At 53.2% G+C, this 22,841-nt stretch overlaps 1 protein-coding gene across 5 annotated transcripts in view; it reads right to left on the reverse strand.

Annotated features, from left to right (window-relative positions):
* The window catches only part of SLC12A5 (solute carrier family 12 member 5), a 36,603-nt gene extending 15,085 nt beyond the window's left edge, over positions 1–21,518 (reverse strand). For 2 of the 5 annotated variants that reach the window (XM_053890202.1, XM_019458283.2), the window contains exons 1-11: positions 21,344–21,518; positions 8,184–8,278; positions 7,747–7,878; positions 7,289–7,435; positions 5,812–5,866; positions 5,185–5,315; positions 3,834–4,075; positions 2,886–3,097; positions 1,094–1,264; positions 701–799; positions 502–559 (exon numbers count right to left, since the gene is read on the reverse strand). In XM_053890202.1, the coding sequence (XP_053746177.1) occupies positions 502–559; positions 701–799; positions 1,094–1,264; positions 2,886–3,097; positions 3,834–4,075; positions 5,185–5,315; positions 5,812–5,866; positions 7,289–7,435; positions 7,747–7,878; positions 8,184–8,278; positions 21,344–21,464 (1,463 nt within the window). In that variant the 5' untranslated portion in view covers positions 21,465–21,518. The other 3 variants (XM_019458287.2, XM_019458285.2, XM_019458288.2) reach the window with 3 other exon arrangements.
* Between the last annotated feature and the right edge of the window lie 1,323 nt (positions 21,519–22,841).

A 22,841-nucleotide genomic window follows, 5' to 3' on the forward strand; every position in this document is an offset into this window, starting at 1 on the left:
ATGTGTGTAAGGCACTTCCAGCATCACCTCCTCTTCCCCAACCCTCTGAAGACTGGATTTCGGCCTCCTGTGCATTACCAGGGCCCACTCCTACTGCTCTACATTTCAAGTCTGTTGTTGAGCGTGGTTATCAGCCCCCAAAGAGCTCCTTCAGGACAAAAAGCATGTGTTATTTATTTTTATTCTCTCCTAGAACACTGGACAGCGACCAACATATAGATATCTAAGAAATGTTAAATGGGTTAATAGATTTTAAAGCAAAAAAAAAAAAAGGGAAGTAGCATTATTCTAAAAACAATGAGACACCATCCAAGTTTCTTGAGCTGGAGTGACAGGAGAAAGATAAAATATAAGAAGGTGAGCTTGCAAGCAATCGCCTGTGATCTCCCTCCCACAAGTCCCCTTGCACAGACTCAACACTCGCTGCGGGGTCTGTTTCCCAAAACCTGTCCCCATACACCCACTACCCAGAACAGGATCAGCCCCAATTCCCTTACTTACTTGTCCCGCAGGACGACCCCCTCAATGCAGGCCCCAAACAGAACAACAGAACTGATGTCTGTAGCAGAGGATGAAGGAGAATCCCCAGGATGACATTCCCCTTTCTGCTCCCAGGCCAGCTGGGTGAGGCAGCAGCTTCAGCTGCCCTCCTCCCAGCCCTCCCTATCCACGGTGGTCCCAGCCCAGCAATGCAGGATACAGACAGCAGAGGTGGTGGCAATGGCCAGGATGGTGCCAGTGGGAATTGACTTCTGGGCATCCCGTAGGTCTCCAGAACGGTTAGAACCAGCCATGATCCCTGTGAATAGAGGAGCAGCTAGTACAGGGGCCACAGGAGACAAGACAGAACAAGAAGAAAGGACACCAGCCTCGGAGCCAGGAAGTCTGGGATCTAGTCCTGGCATACCGACTGGTGTGAGAACTTGGGCATAGCTTCTCCTGGCCTTAATTCCCTCATCTGTGCAATGGGAACTGGATTTTGGCTCCTGCCTATGTGATGAGATTGCTGGACTAAGAAATTCCCCACATCATCATTGACTCTCTCCACCCATCACTCTCAGGCAGAGTCCTCCCTCTCTGAGCTCCCCTTCACCTGTGACTGAGGGGAAGTAGATGCCAACCAGCAGGGTGAAGTAGGAGGTCATGTCGCTGAAGACATAAGGATGGTCCATGTCGACAGGGGTGCCATCTGCCAGGCCCACCGAGGGCATCCCACGTCTCTCCACAATCACCCCCTTGGTCAGGTAGGAGCTCCAGAGGTTCTCTGTGGGGAGGAGATATGATGCTTAGGAGGAAAACCAGAAGTCAGGGTACCAGAGCTCCAGGGCCAGGAGGTGGGGTGGGCAGAAAAAGAAGGGTCAAGGTCAACCACTTCTCACTCCCTCAAGGCCTTGGCTCTATTTTATTTCCACTGACATTCCCTAAGCTCCTGCTTTGGGCCAGGCCATGTGCAGAGGCTTTGCACATGAATCACATCTAGTCCTTGCCCTCAAATAGTCCAGTCTAGTAGGGTAAAAAGACACAGAAAGACCTATCTCAGACTGATTCAATATGTCCCAAACTGGTCTCACTGGCCAGCCACCTCACAACCAGCTCCTTTTTCGTATCCCTTATCTAAGTAAATGGCACCATCATTAATTCAGACAGCTTTACATTGCCCTCAACTGTTCCCCTTCCCCATATCTGTTTCAAAACCATCTCCAATTTCTGTCTATTATCCCTTCTAAATATTTCTCAAATATGCCCCTCCTCTCCTTTTCAGGATTTCCTCACTTCAGCCTTATTGACATTTGGGGCCAGATAATTCTTTGTTGTGGAGGGCTGTCCTACAGCACTGTAGAATGTTTAGCAAAATACTGGTTTCTATGCATTAGATGTCAGTAACAACCATCTAGTTGCGATGGCCAAAAATGTCTCCAGACATTGCTATATGCCTCCTGGGGGGCAAAACAGCCCTGGGGGAGAACCACTGCTCCACTCCACTCCCATGGACATCACTTGATTACTCTTGATCAGAAAACTATCATCTGTCACCTGAACTCAGCATCAGCCTCCTCCTGGACTCCCTGTTCTCTCTCCCTTTACCTTATCCATATTAACAGCCAAAAAGAACCTTTAGAAATAACACTGACCATGTCCATCCCTTATTTGAAACCCTTTCATGGCCCCCATTGCCCTCAGGACATGGTTCAAACATTCCAATATGGCTTCCAAGGCCTGCCACAATCTGGCTTATGCCACCCTCTCCAACATCATTTCTTGCCCCTCCTTCCTTTGTACTTTATGCCCCAGTCATACCAAATTATCTGTGGTTGGAAGGACACAATATGCTCTTCTCTGTCTGCATGCTTTCAGGCAAGCTGTTCTTCTGCCTTAATTCCTTTATCCCCCTAGTATAACTCAAAATCTCTTATTTTTCCTTCAAAACCCTCCTCAGATGAGTCTAGGAAGCCTTGTCTTGCCCCTTTATACACATGACCACTCCCTCCCCCGAGAGGTCTCTGTTCATTGAAGGCACATCAACTCATATTGTAATTTATTTGCTTATACATCTGTGTCCACCATTGGACTCCTTGGAGCCAAGGACTGTGACTTATTTATATCATGTTCCTGGTGCTTAGCACAGTGCTAGACACCACGGAGATAATTAGTGGTGAGTACTTGTTTAAACTGATGACTTTCTTTCCTACTAGGTAGTAAGATATTGAAGGCTCCCTTTCATCTCTATTCCTCCAAGACGCCAAGGAAAGATGGCCCAGAGTAGGTGCTCAATTAAAACTGATTGAGTTTAAGTGAATCCCAAGTAGAGTTCCTTAATCCTGACTGTTTAACCCACAATCCCTGTAGTGTTCCCTGGACACCAGCCTTCTTCCCTCCCCCCAGACCTTTGATGAGGCCACTGGCAGCGCCAGGGATGCCCTGGATCTCCGTGACATTGTTTCGGGTGAAGTACTCATCACAGGTGGCGTTGAGGAAACGGGAGGAACAGAAAAGGCCCCAGAGCCGTGTGGTCACCGTCTCATTTCCTTCCCAAGCCAGCTTGGCACAGACATCAAAGCCATGGCGAGATAGTGTGCGGTTCCCCAGGAGGCAGATCCTAGGGAGAGCAACAAGGGAGGAAGATGGGGGAGGGACATAACCTTGCCTTGGCTTCACAATAGAACCACCAGGGGAGCTCTAAAAAACACAGATCTCAGGGCCCCGTATCCAGAGATCCTGATTTAATTGGGATGGAGCCCAGAATCGGTGTTTTTTTTTTCAAAGCTCCCCCAAGTGATTTTAATATGCAGCCACAGCAAAGAACCACGACTTTAGTACAATGCTATGTTTCAGAACCATGGACAGCAGTCTCTGTGTGCAGTCCTGGGCGGTGGGATTTAAGGGAATCTGTCCTCAAGAAAGAGGCAGGACCCACAAAGATTTGAGACTCTAGACCCTCTCTTCTGTGACCTTTCCCCCAACAGAGAAGGTATCCAACACTAATAAGGTGCCCTATTCCAGGAAGTTGTCTCCTGCCAGGAAATGCTTCTCTAACACAGAATCATCCCTTCAGAAATAATCCCACTCGGTTCTTCCCAAGTCTGCTCCACCAGCAAGCAATTGACCCTCACAAGGGAAACTCTGCCCACCTCCAGAAACATTATCCCACCCTGTAGAGATTTCCCCCAAACAAGGAGAGATTTTACTTCCCAAGGGAGGTTGCTCTAAATCCACAAGGACTCAGATTCTGAGAGATGAGGAGAGGGAGGTTGGCAGAGACTGGCGTCGCAGACCCTGAAACCTAACCAGGGAGGAGGAGGGCGATGCCTTAGACTCAGAGCAACAGCACTTACGGGAAGTTGGGTGGGTCGAAGGCAGATTTGATGACCCCAGCATAGATGGCCAGGATGGAGAGGATGACACAACCCAGGAAGACAAGGGCAAACTTGTTGACATACTTGACGCCCACAAATACCACAGTGGCCATGCAAGTGAGCACACAGGTGCCATACACACGCATATTGTTCAACATGGCTGCTGCCTCCCCACTGGCATCTTCTGCCTTAAAAATGGCCATAGCTGGGAAGAGGTAAGCCTGTGGAAAGGGGGCAAGGAGGTCAGGTGAGTGACACAGCAAGAACCAACTAAGAATCACCCCCAAGGATATAACCTGACGTGCAGGAAGAGCTTTGGAAAATACTTGCTCATCATGGTATATTTACAGTAGTATGAGACTGGAAATGACATCCAATGATAAGATAGGAGTAAATGTGATCATTTTTATTCCTACGGCATATTTGTATTTTCTAAAATTTTTAGACTGAATGTTAATATGTTTATATTCTTAAAAAAGTTATTTTCGCTTATAAATGATATTACAAAGGGAGTTTCTAGTTACTTAGGGAAATCTATGGAGTCTATTTTACAAGGACAGAATACAATTTCACATGGTAAAAAAAAAAAAAAAAAAGAAGGAAATACACCAAAATGTTAATGGTGATTTTCTTCAGGCAGTTGTTATTTCCTTTTTTACATCCTTTGATATTTTTCCAATTTTGTGCATTGAGCAGAATTGCTTTGAGCCGAGACCCACATCACTAGCCTCTCCTTCAAACACTGCCCAGCATCCTGATTTCTTCTCATCAGTCACTACTCCTAACATGTCTCTTACTCGGCTCCCTCACATCCTTCTTCTCTTTTGCAACCCATTGGTCATCAGTCCTGCACAATTAACATTCACAGAGAAATCAGCACAGTCCCAGGCACATGGTAGGCAATCACCAGATACAGCTATTGTGTGACATTACTTTAATTATTTCTACCACTATTAACTCTTATCGACCCACCTCTGCCACTTGGTAGCTGAGTGACCTTGAGCAAGTCATGTCACCTCTCTGAGCTTCTCATTTGTAAAATGGGCATAATAATACTTAATCCTTGTGAGGATTCAAGATAATGACTGTAAAGCAATTGGAACTCTGCTGAGAGCACAGTGGGTGCCTGATGAACGACAGCTGTTCACGTTACGTAATTACTGTATCTTGTCTCCCCAACTAGACTGTGAATTTTTTAAAGACAGAACCACATCTGATTTCCTTTTGGCCTCACTGAGTGGCTTGGACCTCTCCCCAGGAGGTGTCCAGGGAGCATTGGTTAACTGATTGACAGCCTGGGGCCCCACACCTCCTCCTCAGCCCCTCTCACCAGCAGGATTTCGATGGTGCCCAGGATGTACATGGCCCCAGCAAATGTAGTGCCCAGGTAGAAGCAGAGGCCAACGGCACCCCCAAACTCTGGGCCCAGAGACCTGGAAATCATGTAGTAGGAGCCGCCAGCTGCAGAAAGAACCTAGTGTCAGTGAGAAGTTCAAGGGGCACTGGGCTGCCACTGGGGATGAGGGGGCTCCAGGACAGAGGTGGGAAAGGGGTTGTTCTGTGCCTCACGTCTTACAGGCTACAGCTCTACGACTGGTGGGAGACTCAGCCAGCCACTCTGAGTGGATTTTGCAGCACTAATTACCATGTTGCTAATTACCCCTCTAAGGAGGTCATGGCTCAGAAAAATAGGATGATGGAGAGGAGGGTCTCAGGCAAAGGGAGATCTTGCATTGCCCTGTTCAACTCCATCAACTGCCTCCCTCCCTCCCTCCCCCTTAATACCACTGTCCCCACCTACCCCACAAACATCATAGCCCAGCCCCCAGGTCTTCAATATTGCCTCTCTTGGTCCTGATGACCCCCAAAGCCTATGGCCCTGTCCTTCCTTCCAACTATCTGGGCCCCCTCCTGACCAACCAGACCCCTTTCCCCTCCAAGAATCCCCATCACATACCAGGTACAACACCATTGGTTGCGATTGCACTCATGGAGATGGCCGTGAGCATTGTCTGCAAGGAGAGAGATCATCAGAGTGGCAGCTAGGGCAGGGGCCGCAGTGCCCTGGGTCAGTGCCAAACCTTATACCCCATAAACACCTGCCAAACCCACAAGTCCTTGCTGAGCTTCTCTCTGGTCCTGTTCCAACTTCTACCCCTGCCAAGTCCTTCTGGTCAAGAAAATCTCTTATTCACCATGCACATGGAGGAAGAACAAGCTATAGCATCAGAGAGCTCTGGAAATCCCAGCTTGGCCTCTGACCAGCTGTCTGATCTGGGACAAGTCACTTCACTTGTCTAAGCCTCAGTTTCTTCATCTATGAAATAGGTGTACTGTATTCCTGCCTAAATGCTTAAGCTGAATCGGGTCATGAGGAGATATCTGACCAACCCAGATCAAGGGACATCATACAAACTAACTGCTCCATACTCTTCAAAAGGGTCAATGTCATGCAAGACAAAGAAAGAGCAGCTGTTACAGATTAATGGAGGCTAAAATCATGATATCAAAAATGAGGATAAACGTGATCTTGAATTCTCTTCAGTTAGTGAGGACATGATTGGCAAAATCTGAATAAGGCCTGCAGATAAAACATTATTAATGTGTTACTATTAAGACATTATTAACGTATCAGTGTTAGTTTCCTGCCTCTGATCATTGTACTGTGGTTACATAAGGGAATGTCCTCATTTTTAGTAAACACACACTGAAGGATTTAGGATAAAGAGGCATCATGTCTGCAACTTGCTCTCAAATTCAGGGGAAAAAAGGTACTTACAGAGAGGATGGAATAAATACAATAACGTTAACATTTGGGAGTCTGGTGGAAGGGATATTTGTTCTATTCCTGCAAATTTTCTGTATGTCTGAAATTTTGTGAAAACAAAAACTTAAAAAGAAATAAAATAGGCATTCTACCATCAGTAGTGGCCACCTTACATGCAGAGGTGGCTCAAGGGTCATGTGTGAAGAAATGTAAACATGATGAGAAGTAGGTGTTCCGTGAATATTTGATTTTCTAGGGAGGATGGAAAGGATTCTATTACAAAGCTGTTTGTGACACATAATCCCATTTTTTGTGAGTCTGGGACTACAAAAATGTTAACCACTGGGGTTTTCTAGGTGAATTTTATTTCCTTCCGTACACCTATCTTTTTCGTCAATGAATCTGCATTACTTGTGTAATTATACACGCACTCATTCACACACACACACACACACACACACACACACACGATCCAGGCGAAACCTGGTTAGTGGCTATCAGGGACCAGCTTGTGAGATGCAGGAAGGACCAATCAGACCTGATTTACTCTCAAAGATCATACGCAGTGATTCCTACAAAACACTCAGGTCTCTGCTTCCCCTCCCCCTCCCCCACCCCAGGTCCCTGGTCTGCCACAACGGTCAGGAGAGGGGGAGGTGTCACTCACACAGGAGCAGCAGATGAAGACCATGCAGAAGGCCTCCATGATGCCTGCGATGCCCACCACCCAAGTGAGCCTCAGGAAGAGGATGACACCAAAGATGTTCTGCAGGCACGGTAGGTACACACCCATGAAGGTGCCCATGCGCGGGGCCTGCCGGGGAAGCCAGTGTCAGTTTCTGCAGCCCGTAGTCACTATGAACACCCAGACCCCTCCTCCCCCCTATTTTCAATCCCCCACTCCCCTCCCTTCTCCGTCCCCATCCCTTCATCCCTCTTTCCTCTGGTTTTTACCCTCCCTCCCCTCTCCTCCCTCCACCTCTATCCCTTCCTCACCCTCAGCCCCAACTCCTATCCCTCTGCCTCCATCATCCACCCCTTCAACTGACTCTCTTTTGTCCCCCCACCCTTTGTCCCCTCCATCCCTTCTTCCTCCCCCATCCCTTTTCCCCCCAAGGCCCTCACCTGCACTGGCTTCTTTTTTCCACCCTCATTGTTTTCTGCCTCTTCATGCTCCCTACTTCCCTGGGGCAGGTTGGTGTAGTTGGCCAGGCCACTGAGCAGGGAGGACACCATGGGGCTGGTGTCCATCTCCTCCTGTGGAGGTGGGGGTGGTAGAGTTAGGACACAAGGACCCAGGAAAGGAGAGGCGAGCTACATAGTAGGAGGCAGAGAGAGATGGGGGTGAGGAAAGCAAACCATTGGGGGTGGGATGAGATGGGGAAGGAGGAGGAAAAAGCACAGAGAACAGGGAAAGTGGATGTGGGATAAGGAGAGGGAGTAGCAGGGGTAAAGGGAAGGAGAAGGAAATGGAGAGGAGGACACTGTTCCTGAGGGAGGGAGAGAGGTAGAGAGGGAGGGAGTGGTGGATGAATGGGGTGTCACACAAACTAGCAACCCACCTCAAACAGGGCCATATTCTTGCCATCATACTCCCTTCCCTTCTCTGTGTCAGTGCTGTTGATGAAGGGGCTGCTCTCCTTGGGGTTGCCATCACCTGAGAAGGCAGAGGAGTCAGGGGTCTGGCACCAGTGGGTTGCCATCCTTCTGCCTGGGCATCCAGCTATGTGGCCACTTTGACTCTCTGAACCTCAGTTTGCACATTGGAAAAATGGAGCTAACAGTAATGCCCCCCCCCCTTGTAGAATTTTAGTTGACAGGATGTGTAAAGAGCCTAGTGCATTCCCTGACACGTAGTAGGTTTTTAATGAAGATGTGAGTGCTTCCTTGCCCTTGGGGGGTCCTTCTTCATTCACTAGGTCACTCTAGACTCTCCAGGTGCCCCTCCTCGACCATAACTGGGACCATGCTGGTGTTCTGGGGTGAAAGCATGCTCTTTCCCAGAGACAAAGGCAGAGAATACTGAAGCCTGAGGACCAAAGGATACTTTACCTCTTGGAGAAGTGACCCATGTGGCATCCCCTATGCCCCTCATACATCTTCAGGCAACACATATTTACTGGATCTCTACCATGTGCCAATATCAGCATGGGAGGGAGAGGGAGTAAAACACACACCAAGACACCATCTCTGCCCTCAGGGAAACCACAGGCAGAAGAGATAAAACAGTATTCATGAATTTCCAACCCAGAGTGGTAAATTCTGTGATAGGAGATGAATAAGGGACTGTGGGAATACAGGAGAGGCATTCAGCCCAGCCTGGGAGGTCAGGGAAGGCTTCCCAGAGGAAGTGACAAGTAGGCTGAGAACTGAAGGATGAGTAAGAGCTACGCTGGGAGGGAGGCGGGAGGGTGTTCCAGGCAGAGAGAACTGCAGAACAGCATGTTCGATGGCCCAGAGGGAAGAGTGAAGAGAGTGGGTCAGAGATGCTGAAAGAAGCCTGATCTGGCTGGAGTCTGAAGAAGGGACATGGAGGGAGGGGCTGAAAGGTGGAGAGTGACCTATGAAAAGATGAGCCTCAGAAGGTGTAGACTCAGTCCTTAAATGATTAGCAGGCCATGTTAAAGATTTTGGACTTCATCCAGAGGACAATGGGAAGTCATTGAAGAGTTTCAGCCAAAGAGGTGCCATGAACAGCCTTGTGTTTTAGAGCAATCACTCTGGCCTTTAGATGGAGAATTTCATCTAAAGAAAGTTTGAGACTTTCAGTAATCCAGGCAAGGGCTGAGGATGACCCAGGCCAGAGCAATGCAGGACAATGGACAGACCCAAGAATTATTGGCACATATTTTTATGCCAGATGTTTGGGGACATGAGAAGGAGAAACCTAGGATAATGTCTGGGGTTTCTAGCATAGGTCAATGAGTGGGTGATGGTGCTATTTAATAGATGTGGGAAGGGCAGAGACTGGGGGTGGGTAAGAAGCTGAATTTGACTGAGGGAAAGGCAGTATAGGACACTCAAGTGAATACGTCCAGAAGGCTCTTGGATATACAGAGCCTGGGCCCCAGAAGAAAGGCTGGGCAGGAGAAGGAGATGAGGGTAACCCATTGACAATGTGTGGAGGAAATGTGTGAAACCATGAATCTGGATGAGATCACCCAAGGAGGAAGTCTTTTGGGCCCCTAGCAGAGGTCCTTTCAAAGAGACATAGGAGACCCCCATAGGCACTTTCCCTTGGCTTCAGCCGTCACCCTTTCTCAGCTCAAGGGCTGAATCCCAGTAGCAGACATCTGGAGAAAGTCCCCAATAAACAAATCCCAAATGAACCTGAGGCCCTACATATTCTGAATTTCCTGTCCCCTGGTCTCCTGTCATGTCTTTCTCCACCTCCATCTTCCCAATCCTCCCCCGTTTTTCTCCTCCCTACCTCCTGGAAATCTTCCTTAGTCACCCAGCCAGGGTCCACCCCTAGAGCATGACCTGTTACAAATCCAGTCTCATCCTGACTCAAAGTTGTGGAAGTGGGAAGCGATGCCTCACCAGCTCAAGGGACACCCACCACCTTCTCCTGCCACCACCTCCACCTCATCGATCAAGCCAGGAGCTCCTGGTCCCTAAACAGGGAGCCACCATCAGCTCGTTCTTCTCCTCACATATCTGAGTGCCTGGAAATAGCAGATCTGTCCTCCCAGTGAGAACCTGGCACATAATAGATGCTAAGGAGGGGGGGGGGGGTGGAAAAAGTCTTTCTCAGGAGGAAAAAGTATTTGGAGATAAATTCCCCCCGGCTTCCTTCCTGACCCCCAGGATCTCAGAAGAGCTGCCTGGGGCCAGAGAACAGGAGAAATAAAAGAGAAGTGGGTTCCTCCTCCTTTTAAAAATGCCGACAAGATGCTTCATCAACACACTGGGTTGTGGGAACAAGAAGGGTTCAGGGGGATAACAAATTTCTTGGAAAAGGGCTGGGGGGGGGGGGGGTGTCAAGATTTAGCCTCCAGTCCCAGCTTCACTGGCCGTGCCGACATGTTCGGCAAGTCACTTAAACTCTCTAAGCCTCAGTTTCCTCCTTTGCAAAGGGAAAATAATTGTGCTTAACTCACAGGGCTGTTCTGAGGCTGAAGGGAATAACGCCTATTGGGTGTGCCTAGCACATAAGCTTAACTATTGCTGCTATTTCAAGTACGATTATTATTCATGTTCGTGGTGCCCCACCCAGCCCGGCCTCCGCATCCCACACCTCTCCCCAAGCCGCAAGATTTAGGGGCCCTGCCTCCTGTGGGACTGGGTACCTCTCCCCGCCGCGTCAGCTCCGCGCCGGGACTACAGGCCACGAGAGCCCCTCCCCTCTACTTTTCCCGCCCCCTCCCAAGCCCCTCCTCCTTCCTGGGGTCCCAGGGAACGCGCCGGGCCGCGAGGGGGTCGTCCTGGCCCGAGACCCGGCTCTAGGGAGTCCCGCGCCGGTCTCCATGGCGACCGCGCGGGCAGAGAGCGCAGCGCCAAGCCCAGGCGGCCACGCGCCCGCAGCCGCTTATGTAACGCGACGCGCTGCGCGGAGCCAGACTCGGGGCCGTTTCCCAGCTAGGAGATGAGGGCCGGGGAGAGGGCGGCTCGATAGGCTGGTCCTGGGTCCCGCCCTTCCACCTGCCATCCGGACGGGATGCCAGGCCGCCGGCCTCCTCTGCCGGGGGGCTGATTTCGTCCCCTCCCTGGAACGGCGGGCGCACTGGTCGAGGGGAGAGGGGTGAGCTTCAGGAGTTCTCAGAGGAGCAGGGGGAACTGCGAAGGGGGAACTCGCCCCGAATTCCCAGAGCCAGGACGCAGGCTGCCGGGTAGCGGCGAGTGGCGCGCGCGCGAGAGGCAGGGCCAGACTGAGGCTGAGCCCTCTCCGCCTGGCCCCCGCCCCCGCCCCCTGGGAGCTCTCAGCCCGAATCGGCTTTCAATTAAGCTGCGGCGGCCAGAGCTCCCGGGGAGGAAACAGGCGAGCGGCGAGGGCTAAGGAGCCTCCCCCGGGGGCCTGGGGCCAGGCCTGGGGGAATCCCCAAGCCAGATTGGGGTGGGGGAGGGCGTCAGACCCCAAGGGGATAGGAGGCGTGGGGGCCAGACACAGTATCCTTGGGTTCTTCCTTAGTCCGGATGAACCCTCTTGCTCAGGCTATTCCCACTTCCCTGAGGTCAGCACCTCACATTCCCAGGTCCTCCCCTGCATCCCCAAGAACCTAAAATCAGAGATGGCAGAGGCTGTCAATCTGATAGTCCCTCTTCCCTCAAGTCCAGCAGGTCCTTAGAGCCCCCTACCATCACCTTCAGGCATCGCCGGGAGGCCTTATCTTTCTGGGACCCCAAACTCCTGACCAGGTCCTGGACCCTACACATAGAGAGAAAGTCTCCAGATGGCCCTGCTACACTCAGAGTCTAGTAACTAATGGGGAGGGGGTAGAACGGAAGGGAGCTTTTAGCTGGACTCCTGTTCCACACACATAGATAGATGCCTCTTTTCTAGGCCTCCGGAGACCCCATGGAAACCCCAAGGCCCAGTAAGGCAGGAATCTCAGGATAGAGAAATCAGGGCTGGGGGATAGGACCATACCCCATATCTGGGGGGAGCAGAGATTCTCTCTCAGGCTGAGTCCCTGTCTTCAGAATGGAGGTATCTGAAGGGGATCCCAGATGGAAATGACACCCCCCCCCACACACACACACACACACACTCGTTCCCGGGGCACCGCGTCGGGATGCCTGGATCTGTCGCAGACTCGACTTTGCCAAACCCTCTTCCCCCGGAGCCTAAGCCTGCTGGGGAGGGGGTCGGCTACGGGATGAGGTAACCCCAGGGTCACCCGGGAGATGGATGAACTAGCTGGCTAGCTGGTGATTCTGACCTCTGTATACCACTCAACGTCAAGAAGGAAAAGAGGGTCTCAGACAAAGAATTGGGGACCCTGGTGCCCACAGCCTTCCCAAGCGGCCACTTGGCTCTGACTTGGATCCAGGATCCGGAAGACTTCAAGTCTAGGCTGCCAGTCCCTGGAAGACCTCGCTCTTTCAGTCCTTGGGGCTCTTTGGTCATCCCCCGGGGAGGTCTGCAAGAATCTCAGCCCAGAGGGTCAAGCAATGCCCAGGGGACCGTTTGAAAGCGCCGAGCGCAGACAGCCGGAGCGGGAGGCGCGCTAGTGCGCAAGGGACGCAGCGCCGCTGGAGGGTGGGGGGTGGGGGCGGCTGACAGCCGTGATGGATGGCTGAGACCGCTGGGGGGCGGCGGGGGGCCTGGGAGCCCGAGGGGGTGGCTGGCCCGAAGACCTCAGAGCGGGGAAACTGTGGAGGAGGGCGGCAGAAAGCAGGAGCGGCGAAAGGACCTGCTTCAAGCCCCCGAGCTCCTAGCGAGTCTCCGCACCCACCGCAGCGCGTCCGCAGTGTCCGCGCCGCGGCGGCGCCGGGGATTCAGCTGCTGGGACCCCATTCCTGAGGCCTCGCTGGGGAAGCTAGCAGAGCAGACTAGAAAACCTCCCCCTTGCCCCGCCCTGGAAACCTCACTGCCATCCCAGTGTACCGAGAGAGGAAGGGGAAAGAGGGAAGAAAGGAGGGTGATCTTGCTTCCCGTCCTGAATAGGAACCCATGGGTATGCGAGAGGGAGAGGGAGATTCCGCAAAGTAGAGCTGAAAATCTCCGGAGGAGGTACGCTTCAGTCTGAGGTCGGACCTCCGGCAGCTTTGGGGGAGGGGGGCCCCCGATTGCACCAAGTGTCCCCTTAAGGGGACACCACAGCCCGGACGGGGGCTGTCATATGGTTCCAACCCCCCATGGGTACCTTCCCCCCACCTTTCAGTTGGAAGTCTCAGAGCGAGGGACTGCAGCAGACTGCACCCCCCCCCCCACCCCCTCCCCGCGTCGCCGGTCAACGCTCTGCGCCAGGACGCCGGGGTCCCTTCTTGAGGAAAGGAACCCTTCCTCCCGCCCGTCGAGGTCCACGTCAGCCCATTCTAGCTCTTCCATCCCCTTCCCACCGCCTCCCCCGCTTAGCTAACCCACGTCTGCCCCCGGACCGTGGGCACTGGCAACCCCCTCGGCCCCCAGCCCTGCCACGGGCGCGGCGCATTCCAGCACCTTGGACAGCGCCTGGCGCATTCCAATGGAGTAGGGCTCCAGGCCGCCGTGGGCGCCCACCGCCCAGGTCAGTCCCAGCCTCTCCTCTGAAGGAGGCGGCCCCCGCTCTGCCTCTAACCCTACAGCTGCCTCCTCTCCTCGTCGCCCCCTCCCTCGCCGCCCCCGGGCCGCTGCTTACCGGGGTTGGCTCCCCCATCGCCGTCCTCGCAGTCCGTCAGGTTGTTTAGCATGGTGGCGGCGCGGCGCCGGGCCCGGGGATGGCTGCTCCGCCTCGCCCGCGCCCCTCTGCCCGCCTTCGCCGCTCGCTCGCTCGCTCTAGCTCTCTCTCGCTCTCCGCTCCACGGAGGAAGAAGCTGCAGTGCCCGCCCGCCCGGCGCACACACACTCGCACACGGACACACGCTCACACCCGCGCGCGCCCCCTCTCAGCGGCGGCGCTGCTCACCTCATCCCGTATGCAGGAGGCGTGAGCCACTGGCGGGGTTTTGGGGGGGAGCGCGAGAGGGAGGAAGAAGAGGAGACGAGGGGAGGGCAGAGCGCGGCTGGAGGCCCCCTCGCACGAAAACTGGGGGCTTGCACGGGTGGGATGGAGGGGGTGCTGCGGGGGACGGGGGCCTCGCCTCCCACGAGCAGACGCAGCTCCGCCCGCCCCCCACTCCCCGGCGCAGGCGGGGCCGGCACGTGGGCAGGTGCCATCCCGCGCCCTAAAAATAACGGCAGGGAACTAGGTCGCGGCCGCGGGGAGGCGGCCCCGCAGCGGCTGCCTGGCTAGGGGTCTGGGGTGACCCCTAGGGGGAAGGCGAAGAGTACTGATGCGGCGGGGGTGGGGCGCCATGGAATACGGGTCTCTGGGGATCCTGCCTGCAAAGCTGGGGAGGCCAACCCTGAAGAAGAGTGGAGAACCAGACCCTTTCCCAAATCGCTGGTCAAGAGGTTGGAACTTGGGGTGTGTTGAGGCCAGAGCCCTTAGTTGAAGCCCTGTGCTGCCCCCAGGGGTTCAGGGTCACTGGGCTGAGCTGTCTGGCTCATTCTGTCTTAAAATGGGAGGAGTGGAACCTGAGGAGTTGCAGTGAACCCTGTCATTGTGCTTAGACTGCATCCCAGCATCTCACCCCCAAGACAAATCCCAGGAGTCCAAGGCAGGGACCCTCTGACTATAGAACGGCCCTGGGAACGAGATGCGATGAGGAGGAGAGAAGGCAGCGGTAAGGTTCTAGGGATCTGGGACTCCCCACTAGGATGGTAGGAGGCAGGCCAGGGACAGAGTGGGGGAGGGAGGAATGAGGCCGTCAGGCGGTTTGGGACCAGATTTTCTCCTGGGGCAGGAGTGTCTAATCCCCTAATCCAGGATTGCTTTCTGAGGATTCCAGAGCCAGCATGCTCTCTGTGTTCCTCCCCCTCCCCTGACACCAGTCCTCCAGAAGCTTGATTGGGACCTCTCACAACCCCTAGAATCCAGACCTGAGCCAGTGGTGGAGACATCTCAGGAAGAAGCATCCCAGGTTTGGACCGTTTGTGTCTCCAGAAGATCGAAACACCCAAAGGGGAGAGCAGGTTAAGGGGAAATTATTTTCAGACTCACCCTAACCCCCAGCACTAGCCCTCTAAATTCCAGGAGAGTCCCAGGGCTGGAGAGGATCACATCAATCATCTTATCTAATAGACAGCTTTCACCTTATGGACTGAAAAAAAAAAAAAAAAAAAAGCTAAGGCCCAAAGAGGAGAAATTACTGCCTATGGACACTACGCCAGTGAATGGCAGGATTCGGTCTAAAATCCAGTTTGCTTTATTCCAATGTAGGAGTCTTCTTCAACATAATTTCTTTTAAAATTGGTCCTGCCTCCAATAGAAGGGACAAAGATACATTCAAACCAAACTGCTCAGCCGTCTCCGATCCTTGGCTACTAAAAAGGGAACAGGGATCAGTCTGAAATGAGCTCTCTCCTTTCTCTTGTGGTCAGGCTTCAGAGGTGCAGGACTGAAGTACCCCTTGCAACTGGAGGTAGGCCCAGAAGATCTTCAAGGGTCCTAAAAAGCCATCCACATGACTGGAGACCCCATTCAAGGGCACGGCTTTTCAGAGTCACGGACAGGGCCTGCTGTTCAGAGTCCTTGTACGCATCTGTCAGTGGCTTCAGATCAGGTTGATCACAGTTTTTGGCAGCTGACGGAAAGGGGCTTCTGAGGGATCCACCAATAAGGTATCACTGCCACTGGGTTTTGTGGACGCTGGAAGGACTTGTTAGGATGGAGAGCTAGCTATTCAGACAAGGTCTAAGAATTGGTTTTCTTGGCTTTCCCAGGGAGAAAACCACAAAAAAAGGTGAGATGGGTTTGGCGTGGTGGCAGGGGTTAAAAGGACAGCAGGTGGATAACAGTGTTCAAGAATTCGTAAACACTCCACTACATACACACCCCACCATCACCACCACGAGCAGCAGCAGCGTGGTTTTCCACTACTCTGTAGGGACAGGTAACATAGCAAAATGTGTAGCATGTTTGTCCGAGAAGTACTGTGAAATAAATTCAAGGCTGAGATTTTTTCCCCCAGCAATCTCAGATCTGGGACGTTCCCCTGGATCTGTTTCCATTCGTTTGTGGTCCAGAGCCCTGGCCACTCAGGGACTAAGCCCACCCACAGGAGGAACCTAGATCCCAGGGGAGTATAGGTGAAGGCAGAAGTGATAGCTCTTCCCCTGGATACCCCCTCCGCCCACCCTCACCAGAGCTTCTATCTCACAGGACATCTGGGATTCAAGAGATAGTGATGTTCTCCTGCCGTCTGCCCCCCAAGTTCTGTGTATCCCTGGGGAAAATTAAGTTGCTCTTTCTGGGCTTTAGTATCTCCATCTGCAAAATGAAAGGGTGAGGCCACATAAATCCAAGGGACTTCTTCCCACTCTGAAAGCTCTTAGTGCCCACTCCATTTATCTCAGACTAAAGCCATGGAGCCCTTCCTAAGGAGCCCAGACCAAGTAAGGAGACAGACCCCAGGGGAGACCCTGCCCCTTCAGTTCACACCCCCTGCCTCTGAAGGAGACTGATACCTATTCTGGCCTCAGGCCAACCCTCTGCCACGAGACTTTGAGAAAACACATTGCAGGCATCTTCTGCACTGCCAGCCTGGCCTTGGCCGGTAAGGTCACCAGTAAGGTGACCCTCAGCCCTGAGTCCCAGGAACATGGCTGTCAGCTTAGCATCTCATCTCCACCCAGAGCCCTAGGAAGATTCCCCTAGGGCTAGGGGGATGCTCTCATTAAACCAACACAAGATGCTAGAGCTAGGAAGGGTCCTGTTTCTGAATTTGAAAGCTCTAAAGTTCACGGCCCCCCGCCCCACCTTACGCTTCTCACAGAGAAACAAATTTCACAGAAGCTGCCTGAGTGTCGGGATGTGGGAACTGGACGAGACTTTATAAGTTATTTTTGCCCACCCCTCATTTACGGGGAAATTAAAGCCTCGAAGCGGAAAGGTACAAATTTTCTTCATGGGGTGAACGTGTGGCAGACTGGGGACTAGAATCCAGCTCCCTGACCTCCAGGCCAGGGCTCCATCCGGGGAACCAGAATAGGAGGCCATTTGGAGGAAGCTGGAGCCACCTGACTGGATTTTCTCGCCACACGAGGCAGGCATAGCGTTGCTCTTTATGGCTTAATCCCTGTGCATCCTTATCTACATATCATTACCCCCATGACCTAAGCCACCCACCCCAGCTTTGGCCTCCCGGAGCCAAGGCTCCGAACTCCCTCTTTCACTCTTCTCTCCCCAAACTACATGCCGGTCGTCCAGACCCAAAACCCTCTCAGTGAATTGATGAGTCCAGTGCATAGCATACCCCACACACACAGGGCTCGCCGCAGAGCACGTCAACCACCATCGTCTCCGTGGCAACCAGGGGCTTAATTAACAGGCTGCAGCCCTGTCACCATGGCAATGGCACCCCAACAGCCCCCTATTCCCCTACAGATTCAACCCGTCTTCCCTCTTTCTCAATCTGGACCCCCTTCTCACTGCACCCACCACCCCCACCCCCACCCCACCTGGAGAGCTGGTGCCCGCAGATCGCTCTGGTTCATTGAGAAGAGGGGAGGGGAGATGAGGGGGATGAGAGAGAGAGAGAGAGAGAGAGAGAGAGAGAGAGAGCAGCCCGTCACCATGGCAACTGCAGCCCCGTTCATAACCAGTTTGTTGCCATGGAGATTCCCAGGGCTCACCTTGGGCTGAGGTACTGGGCTGTAAGGTTCTGAGTCCTGGCTTGAGGAAGGGGTGACTGCCCAACAACCTGAACAGGCTGGAGACCTCCGGATCATATATTTATACCAATAACTCAGTGTCATTCCTCCCAATTTACAGATAGAGAGACTGAAATATGAGGTTTGGGTATGGGAGAGGCAGAGAACCTCACCCTTCTAGATCATCAAAGTATCCTAGCATTTTTAGGGCTAGAATGACCCTCAGATAGCTTCCTGTTCAAATCTTTTTTACTACAGATGAGGAAGTTGAGGCCCAGACAGGGAAGCAACATGCCCAAGGCCACAGCACAGAGGCTGAGCTAGCGCGTGGATGGGCTGTACCGTGGTCTACCCCCTAGCATAAGGCGGCTCCTTGTCACTCATGGGAACACATCTCAACTCCCGTTAGCCTTAACCCGGGCCCAGGGTTCTTTCCAGTGCCCTGTCTCCCTCCACCAGAAACTGAGGCACAGTGGGAAGTGGTGTAAAGGGGTGGGGAAATAGTTCAGAGTTGTAACAACTGGCCCTGGGTCCACTTCTAGCCAGCCAAGTCACCGTCAATCTCCCCATGGTACCAATGAGGCAAATGAGGTATGGGGGCTGCAGCTGAGGGTTAGTGGTGGATTCAAGGATCAGCCTCTGATGTGCTGCTGTCACCCCTCTAAGCTATGTTCCCACTATAGCTGATCCTCCGGCAGCAGGAGGCACTTCTGCCAGGGACAAACTTCACTCGGTTGGTCCAGAGTTAAAGACAATGCTCGTACACAAGTGACCTGCCAAACGTCTCCCATCCACATGCTGCCATCTGTCCCCGTGGGCCTGGGTGAGGACAAGAGGTGGGGAAAACATCTCCTTGGGGCCAGAGGTGGACACGAGAACAGCTGTGGGAAAGATATCACCAGATTTTGGGTTCCCCTGGGGAGCCCTTTTCTACTTCCCCATGCAGTAACCTAGCAAGGAGGAGGTGCTGGACGCTGTCTCGGGGCCAAAGAGGTTAAAAGTCACCCAAAGCATTCCCAAGATGAAACTTCTAGTAAACTCATACACACAGGTACCCACTCCACAGACAAACACGGAAATACATCAACATGCCCATCAACACCCCGGAATACAGTGACACATATAAGCTCTGACTCACTGACCGCCCCACAGGTCATCAGAGCTCGCGTGGGATGCTCCTCCCTCAAGACGCACAAAGACACACACACACACCACCTCTGCCACGAACATACAGCATTCCAGATTCACATCCAGTTTGCACACATACCTGCACACCCAAAACTGAGAGCCATATTTTGCTTCAACATTCAGGAGCTTGGAAATGGGAATGGGAAGACCGATCAATCACCTTGGAATGAGAGAGAGGGCCATCTTATTCTCAGGCCAGGGGATGGGAAATGGGAGGAGAGGAGAGCAAGAGGAGGAGAAACGGAAGCTTTCAGACACTCCCCTCTCGTCTGATAAACATTAAGCACCTACTAAGTGCCAGGCTGTGGGCTTGGAACTCAGAACACAAAGATAAAAGGATATGGTCCCTGCTTTTGAGTTGTAGGAGACATACAAGCAAATAACTTGCATCCACTGGGACATGTGCTCTAATGGTACAGTGGGTGGGCAGGAGAGGAATGACTGCCTTTGCCTGGAAGCAAGGGAAAGTGAAAAGGGTTTTCAGGAGAGGTTAAATGAGCCATAACCCATAGAGTGAGTAGGAGTTTCCCAGCTAATGGAGGTGGGAAGATGAACACGGACAGGTATGCCCGGGAGCAAATGAGGAAAAGAGTTCAAATACGGACTATGGGTTTGGCCTTTATCCTAAAAGCGATGGGGAGCTTGTGTGGAGGATGATTAGGACAGGATTGGAGGCAGGAAGACCAGTGAGGAGGCTGTGGCCGTGGCTGAGGCCTTGGGAGAAATGATGGAGGTTTGTACAGGGTGATGGTGACAGGAAGAGAGATGGGGACAGATTCAGGATCAGTTGGGGGGAGGGGTAGGCAAGATGTGAGGACCAATTAGATCTGGTGGGAAAAGAAAAGGAGGCATTGAGAATAGCTCCTGGAGTTCTGACTTTTAAAATTATAAGAATGGAAAGGACATTCATGAAAATAAGAAAGGCTACAGACAGTTGACAGAAAATACGAAGAATGGAGGGACCCCAAGAAATCCAAATGGCCGTGTCCAGGAGGCGGTTGGTTCAGGGGCTGGAGCCCTAAGGAAATCCAGGCCTCCGTTTGGTCATCTACACAACGATGGGGTTCGCTAAAGAAGCTCCTAAAGGGCCCCCTCCAGGGTCGTTGGTGCTTAGTTTTACTGCAGTCCGGGTGAGCTCACCTGCGGCTCAGCAGCGACCCCTGGCGGTCCGGGGAGGCTCTTCCTCCTCCCCGTGCTGGGGCCACTCCAAGCCGATTCGCTGCGTTTCTTCCAGACCTGAGGGGCTCAGAGCCAGGAAGGGGACCCCTGACAAGTGCCCCCTGGGGAGGAGGCTGTGAGAGCATCCAGGGTGCTAATTCTTCATTGAGAGCTAGAAGGATCCTTCCCCTCTCCTCTTCTGTACCCTGGGTGTAACTTCCATTACGAGACAACAGCAATAGGTCCTCGAAGAAGACGCCCCCAATCTAGCCTGAGCTTGTTCCAGCCAACCCTCTTCTGGGGCTGGAGCAGAGGGACTTAAATGGGTCCCCAAGGGTCGGTACTGGAGACCCCACAGAATTCTCCCAAGATCTAGCGGCCCGAAAGTAACTTCTCTTTCTTCCATCTCCTTCCCGGGATCCCCAGGCGCTGTCCCCTCCAGGGAAGCCGAGGATTGGAAGGTCCTCCAGGCACCAATCACCTGCCTAGCCGGCACCAGCCTCAGCGACCCAGACTCATTTTACCTCCCGCCCTCGACCCCACCCCGATCCTCCTGGCACAACCCGTTCCCTCTGGCCCCGCCCTTTTCTGCCCCCAAACAGAAATATCCTGCTTCCTCCCATTGCCTCTGGACCTACCCCTTAATCATACCACCCTCCTCTTTCCCTGGTTTCACCTTCTCCTCTCCGGTCCCGCCCCTTACCCGAAATGACCCCGCCCCTTTGGTGCCCTCCAGTTCAGCCCCCTTTGGACTCTAGTCCCTCCAACGCAAGATCCGCCCCTTCGCCTATAGCCCCACCCTCTTCCCTGTGACCCCGCCCACCTCGAATCTGGCCCCTCTCCTCACCATTTCCCATCCAGCCTCCTTCCCACCCCTCTAGGTCCCCGCTCCTCTCCCATCTATGGCCCTAGGCTGAGACCACCCCACTGTCAAACCCCTGGCCCTGCCCCTTCCAACAGAAGACCCGCCCACCTATGCCCCGCCCCTTCTCTCGCCCCGCCCCCACGCCGCCAGGCCCCGCCCCCTGCGGCCTCTACCTTTGGCGTCTTCTCCTGAGAGGTGGCGGAGATCGGCTGCCGAATGCAGTTGGGACTCTAAGTCAGGGGTCCCGGCGGGCGCCGCGGAGGGCAGTGAGGTGACCGTGAACCTGCGGCTCATGGTGCGGAAAGGAGCCGGGCGGCGGCGGTACGGGCCCAGATCGCACAAGTGGCTGCAGCCCGGCTCCAGCAGACAGAAAGAGCGGATTCCCCCCCGTCCACCGCCCCCCACCGGGCGCGGCGCCGCGCAGGGTCCTAGTGCCCGCTGTGCTGAGCCTCTGAATGTAGCCATTTCGCTTCAAGTCCATGGGCTCTCAGTTCCGGGAAGCGCCTGAGGATCCCACCCGCAGCTGAGAGCTGTCCCTACACCGGGGGCCCCAGTGTGTGGCTCCAGGAGCCCGGGCCCACCTCTGCTGGGGTCTCCTAAACACCTGGGTTTTATTCACTCATTCATTCACTCAACACATCTTGAGAGCTTTCCTGTGTTTCAGGCAACGGTACTAGGCACTGGGGATACAGACTGAGATTCACTGGCTTTCTGCCCTCTTGTGGCTTAATTCTTTTTTTTTTTTAAGTTTATTTATTTTGAGAGAGAGAGAGAGAGAGCACGTAGGGGAGAGTCAGAGAGGGAGAGAGAGAACCCCAAGCAGTCTCTGGGCTGCCAGCGCAGAGCCCAACTAGGGCCCAAACTCACGAAACCGCGAGATCATCACCTGAGCAGAAAACAAAAATCTGAGGCTTAGCCCACTGAGCCACCCAGGCGCCCATCATGTGGCTTAATTCTAATGAGGAGTGAGGGAAGAAAGATTGTAAGTGAGCAAAAGCATAGACAAGATAATTTGAGATTATGGTACATGTTAAGGAGAAAAAAATAGTGCCCAGGGTTAATGACTAGGGGGAAGGACTACTTTAGAAGGTGATCTAAGAAGATCCCTTAGAAGATGTGATATTTGAGCTGAAACCTCACTGATGAGAAGGAACCAGCTATGCAAAGATCTGGGGGAAGAGCGCTCCAGCAGAGAAGATAGAAAGTGGAAAGACCCTGGGCCGAAAATAAGCCTGGACCATTCAGGGAGCAGCAAGAAAGCCAGTGTGTCTGGAACAGAGAGAACGGAGGCTGGAGTGATAGGAGATGAAGGAGGGGAGGAGGGCAGATCCTGTGTTCTCTTGAAAGTTTAAGGGAGGAGCCCAGATTCCTTTTTAATTTACAAGAGAAGCCATTGGAAGTTTTTGAGCAAAGGAATGATGTGATCTGACTTCTACGTTGACAGGATCACTCTGGCTGTTGCCCAAAGACTCAACTAAAGAAGGGCAGGAGTGGGAACTGGGAGTCCAGTTCGGAGGCTCCTGCAGACCCCCACGTGAGAGGCGATGAACGCCTGGCTAGAGTGGTGGCAGGTATCCTATTCAAGATACGTTTTGGAAATAAAACCTACAGACCCCGTTGCTGAATTGGACGTTGCCTGGGACGTTGCATGGATGGAAACTGTCATGCATC

This window comes from Panthera pardus, unplaced genomic scaffold (assembly GCF_024362965.1).
Source record: "Panthera pardus isolate Hobbes unplaced genomic scaffold, ASM2436296v1 HiC_scaffold_25, whole genome shotgun sequence".
Lineage (NCBI taxonomy): Eukaryota > Metazoa > Chordata > Mammalia > Carnivora > Felidae > Panthera > Panthera pardus.